The sequence below is a fragment of the Alexandromys fortis genome, unplaced genomic scaffold (assembly GCF_014885135.2).
Source record: "Alexandromys fortis isolate MF-2015 unplaced genomic scaffold, M_Fortis_MF-2015_v1.1 scaffold_372, whole genome shotgun sequence".
NCBI classification, from domain to species: Eukaryota; Metazoa; Chordata; class Mammalia; order Rodentia; family Cricetidae; genus Alexandromys; species Alexandromys fortis.
Window position 1 is genome coordinate 170,300 of NW_026068255.1, and position 5,106 is coordinate 175,405.

The window sequence follows — 5,106 nt, forward strand, 5'->3', positions numbered from 1 at the left end:
ACACACCAGGTCTCTGAAAAACTTGTATAAATCTTTCAACAAGAGACTTGGGTGTTCTTTCTTCTGGGTGTATTTTTTCACCTTTTTTCCTGTTACTGTCTTAGGAGAGAAGACTTCAGCTATTGTCTCCTACAGGTTTCAGAGTCAGTTTGGTTGAAGTACTCTTGGTGGATAGAAGGGCCAGGGAGATGTTGCAGCTAGCTCCTTCCTCTGAAGGGAGGATCCTCCTCAGGTCTTCTAACAACTACTCTCCTTCCACATTGACAGTTTCCACTGTGCCAAAGTCCCTTATGCTCATGCCCCATACCCCATAAAGTCTGAGCCATCACCTTTTCCTCCCTCCCTCTTTCCTCCTCTCTCGTCTTCCCCCAGGCTGTGCATCAGCCTCACTTATGGCCGGTTACATAAAATTTCCTGCTGCTAAGTATGGTGGCTCATATATGTAATTCTAACACAGCAAGAAGGGGAAAGAGGATTGCAAGTATTTCAAAGCATATACTAACTTTTATTTATTACTTTTTTCATTGTGTGACAAAATACCCAGCAGAGCAACTTAAAGGATGAAAGGTTTATTCTGACTCATGATTTAAGAGGCACAGTCACTCTCAGCATGAGGCATGATGCAGTACACGGCAGTAGGAGCATGGGGCTGGGAGTCCTCAAACTTTAGTAGACCAGGAAGTAGAGTTTAGGGATCCTCTCATCTGGTTTTCTTCTGTTCTTCCTCTTATCCTTAGTCCCCAGGTTGGATCTTCCATCCTCAATTAATCTCTGGAAATACCCATACAGATGTGACCAGAATTGGATCTCCTAGGAGACTCTAAATCCAGCCAAGCTGACACTGAAGATTAGCCATCACAGCTACTTAGTGAGTTCTAGGCCAGCACGGGACACAGTGTGAGATGCTGGTAACAGAGAAACAGAAAAGGGAAGAGTGAGTCCTGGCTACATACTGAGCCTAAGGAATGTAAATGAGGGATCTGGAAAGAGTCTGAGCATTTTAGCACAAGATTTATGGCCACTGATGTTAGTGATGAGAATGGCATCCAAGATGGAAAAGGGTTTATGTGGGCATTCCATTTGGGGGAGGGGTTGAGAGAGAGAGAAGGTAGAATACACATGATCAGTCCTGAGTTGTCATGTTGACAGATACATATTGTTTCTCTTCCGTGCGGTGCAGCCTCAGAGAGGAAATACAGGAAGCAATTATATAGCGACTCTGACTAGCTACTATCTGAAAATTCCCCAGATTGATTTCTTACTTTTAGATATAAGTAATAGAATCCAAACTCTTATGCTTTAAAAACAAAGGAATTCAATATGTGGTATTGGAGGGTTGGTGATTATTTTATTTTGGAAAAAACCAATGAACCAAATCCAAGGCTTCACAGCTGGGAACAGAACTGACAAGTCCATCAACACCAGGTCCCACAGGGATCCACTGAGCACAGGAATCACTGATGCCCTGGAGCTGGTCTCTGGGGGACAGCTTTCCTGCTACTCTGGGAACTGGATGTGCCAGTGTTAACTCCAGCCCAGTTCACTCCTGCAGTTCCAGCTTTTCCTTCTCACCATGTGCTCATTCAGCTGGGGAGCTGAGGAGGACTCCTGTGGTGCAGAGCTGGAGGGATGTTGGGAAAGGGAGAGTGACTGAGGGACTTGCTCTGCTTCCTTTCTGTACCCTTACTGGTGTTCCCTTAATGTGCAGAGAGAGCTCAGAGCTGGGAGAAGATGGGAGAAGGTGGAAATACAATGATGAGAGGAGATTCCTGGAAATGTTATCTGAGTGACTACATCAGGGAAATGAATGACTGATAGAGATCCTGGATAATGATGTTCTAGCGTCCTCGTAGCCCTGGACTTTAAAAAGTGATAGCACAACTGGGCATGGTGGCACACAAGATTAATCCTAGCACTTGGGAGGCAGAGGCAGGTGGATCTCTGAGTTTGAGGCTAGCCTGGCCTACATAGTAGGTTCCAGGACAGCCAGGGCTATGTAAAGATACCTTGTCTTCAAAACAAGCAGGCAAGTGAGTAAACAAACAGAAAACAAAGTCTGCCAGTACACTGAGTCCCTGGTTAGGTAAGCAGTCACACACGGGTGTGTCTCACAGTAACAAGACAGGAGATGAGCACATTTCCATCCATGGCTTCATCTCTACAGAAAACCCTCAGACACCAATCCCCTCCCTACCTGTGCTTTTCTTCCTCAGCATCACAGTGGCAGCCACAGCTACAGAGACCACAACTCCAAGGAGAACCACACCAACTATCACTCCAGTTGGGGACCAAGGAGGTGGCTCTGGAAAGAGAGAATAAACTGAGGGGCCTTAAACCCAAACTCAGCACTGATTCTACTTAGGGTCTCCAGAAGGTCATCTGATTTCCTTGACATCAGGTTTTGTGCTCACACACCTCCTTACCCCATCTCAGGGTGAGGGGCTCAGGCAGCCCCTCATGCTGCACATGGCATGTGTATCTATGCTCCTCCTCAGAAGGCACCACCACAGCTGCCCACTTCTGGAAGGTTCCATCTCCTGCAGGCCTGGTGTCCACCAGCTCCATGTCCTGGGTCAGGTCTTCCCCATCCTTCTGCCAGGTCAGGGAGATCTCAGCTGGGTAGAATCCAAGAGCCCAGCACCTCAAGGTGGCATCTCCTTCAGGTCTAGGGTGATGGGTTATATGTGCCCTGGGAGGATCTGAGGAGAAGAGTTAGAAACTTCAAACATCTTTAAAACCTTTTCTGGGGACTTAAGCTATATACATATGCCTACCTGGCAATGTTCAGAAGAATCAAGATGCAGGGGGTGGCACATGGTGTAAACCCCACAAGTTGCCTACACTCAGGCACTAGCATAATTTATTTCTTAGAAAAGGAAGATTCCCAAGTTTCCCACCATGAAAAGAGGGTTTCTGGTCCTGACTTGGGTGGAAGAATGAGGAATTAACTCATCATCACTTGAGTTGGACCTCCAAAGACACTGGGTGTGGCAGGACAGCTCAGTCTCTGGGAGGCCATGGTTCATTACAAGCTGCAGAATGACTAGGGTTGCTGTTGGTTATTTCAGGGATCTTCTTTCCTATCCTCCAAGGAGACTCTAATCTCTCCTGAGAGAAGGGCGAGTCTTGGGATAGTCATTTTCTGCTGTTGGATCAGGGAAACCAGGAGCACTCCTCCCCCCTCTGGATACAAGAGAGAACTACAGTTTTTCAGCTTGTCCCATTTTCCTTCTTCCTTGGAGGTGGCACCCTATGTGTGCAGATGGAGGAATTGCTTCTCAGTCCCTCTTACCTGAGCGATCCAAAATCTCCTTCCCTAGCTCCAGGTGCAAGAGTAGAGTAACAATGCATCGGGTCTCACAGAAGGTCTTCCAGAACTCTGCTAAATGTTGTGCTTCCCACTCTCGCTGGGTGATCTGAGCGGTCCTGTCAGCCACAGTCCAAGTTTTCAGGTCCTCGTTCAGGCTGATGTAATCACGGCCATCAAAGGCATGTCTGTAGTACCCACGGAGGAGGTGTCCGTCTGGACCCACGTCGCAACCAATGAAACACTGGAAGGTATGAGAGCCTGCAGCCGCCCCCAAAGTCAGCCCCCTCTACAGGGCTCAGCCCAACCACAGAATTCCCACTTAAATGAACTGGAAACCGGGTCTCAGTGCATTGCTCTTCAGGGTCCAGGTCTCTCCCGCCCTGCAACCTCAGTTGGAACCTAGGACCTGGGACGCAACTCGGGGGAGTCCGTGGGGACGTGTAGGGGTGGGTCACTCACCGTCGTCGCTCTGGTTATAGATCCGGAGTGCAAATCGCAGATTTTCTCGGGCCGTGTGTGCATAACCCTCTAAACCGTTTTTCATCTGCTTCCAATAATCGTGCCCCATCTGCTTGGCCCATGGCACAAGCGCCTCCATTTTAGTAACCACGTCACTGTCGAAGCGCAGGATTTGCGTGTCGTCCACATAGCTAACAGCAGAGACTTGGAGATCTCGGAGACGTGTTCGAGGCGCGGTCGTGGTTACCAAATATCTCAAGGAGTGTGAACCTGAGGGCGGTGCGCAGTGAGACCCCGACCCTCCTCCCGGTACCCCGGGCAGGTGCGCGGGCTGGAAAGCATCAGGGCACAAGGCTCGGAATGCCTGTGGAGAAGGGCTTGGAGGGTCTGGATGGGTGATGACAAAATGCTTTTGGGATGCTGCCCAGCCCGGGCACCCTGGCTCCTCCTGGCCAAGGCCCTTTCCTTACTTATCCACACTCACCAGCGCCACTCTGGGTCCCAGTCTGGATTAGAGTCTGGAGTACTGAGAGCAGCAAGAGGGTGGAACTCAGCTTTGCAGTCCCCATCATTGGTGTCTGGAAAACCTGGAGGGTTTGAGACTTTGTTCCTCTCTGTGGAGTTTATAGCGTGGTGGTTTGTGAGGAGATACCACAGTGACTGTGAGTTCCTTTTTCCAGAATTCTGACCTGCATTGGAGTGAGAACATGTGTCCAGATCGAAGGACAGGACAGCTGACTCGTGTAAGCAACAGAAAGGAATTCTGTGGCGATGAGGGACTTCCCAACCTGTGCCTTTCCCACCTCAAACACCTTGAAGGCAAAAGCTCAGACCAGGGACTTAAGGAGACCTCTTCCTCCTGTAACTGGTGCTCTCTCTGAGTCCTGATCAGGAGGAATGCTGAGATTCTGAATGTTTTGGTTTCAGGATCTCTTATTTTGCTTGTACATTATTAAGTACCTCAAAGTTTTATGTAGGTTAAATCCAACGACATTTACTGTGTTAAAAGCTGCTCATGGTGGCTAACATCTGTAATCCCAGCACTTAGGAGGCTGTGCTGAGGCAAGAGCTTTGAAATAAGTTTAAGTCCATCTTTAGCTACATGACACTGACATTAAAAAAGACTTGTGTGTGTGTGGGGGGGGTGTTAATTTGTGCGGGTATATGACCAGTGTGTGAGGATGTCATGGAGGTCAGAAGAGGGAGTCAGAGTCCCTAGAACTGGAACTACAGGTGTTTGTGGGCTGGGTGCTAGAAACTGAAATGGGGTCATCTATCTATAGGAGCAGTGAGCACACTTCACCACTGAACCATCTCTTCAGTCCCTTGATATTTTG

At 48.7% G+C, this 5,106-nt stretch overlaps 1 protein-coding gene across 1 annotated transcript; it reads right to left on the bottom strand.

Annotated features, from left to right (window-relative positions):
- Positions 1 to 746: 746 nt before the first annotated feature.
- On the bottom strand, positions 747 to 4,450 carry LOC126494243 (patr class I histocompatibility antigen, CH28 alpha chain-like). Its single transcript, XM_050131501.1, has 6 exons — positions 4,254 to 4,450; positions 3,770 to 4,039; positions 3,293 to 3,568; positions 2,424 to 2,699; positions 2,195 to 2,302; positions 747 to 905 (listed from the first exon to the last, which is right to left on the bottom strand). The coding sequence occupies exons 1-6, from the start codon at positions 4,339 to 4,341 to the stop codon at positions 862 to 864; spliced, it is 1,062 nt and encodes a 353-aa protein (XP_049987458.1). The 5' UTR covers positions 4,342 to 4,450; the 3' UTR covers positions 747 to 861.
- Positions 4,451 to 5,106: the final 656 nt, after the last annotated feature.

Excerpts from the sequence above, each read along its gene's own strand:
- LOC126494243 (XM_050131501.1), bottom strand. The coding sequence starts at position 4,341 with ATGATGGGGACTGCAAAGCTGAGTTCCACCCTCTTGCTGCTCTCAGTA. Across the intron at positions 4,040-4,253 it reads TGGGACCCAGAGTGGCGCTG|GTTCACACTCCTTGAGATAT; the intron begins GTGAGTGTGGAT and ends CACCGCCCTCAG. Across the intron at positions 3,569-3,769 it reads CTATAACCAGAGCGACGACG|GCTCTCATACCTTCCAGTGT; the intron begins GTGAGTGACCCA and ends GGGCGGCTGCAG.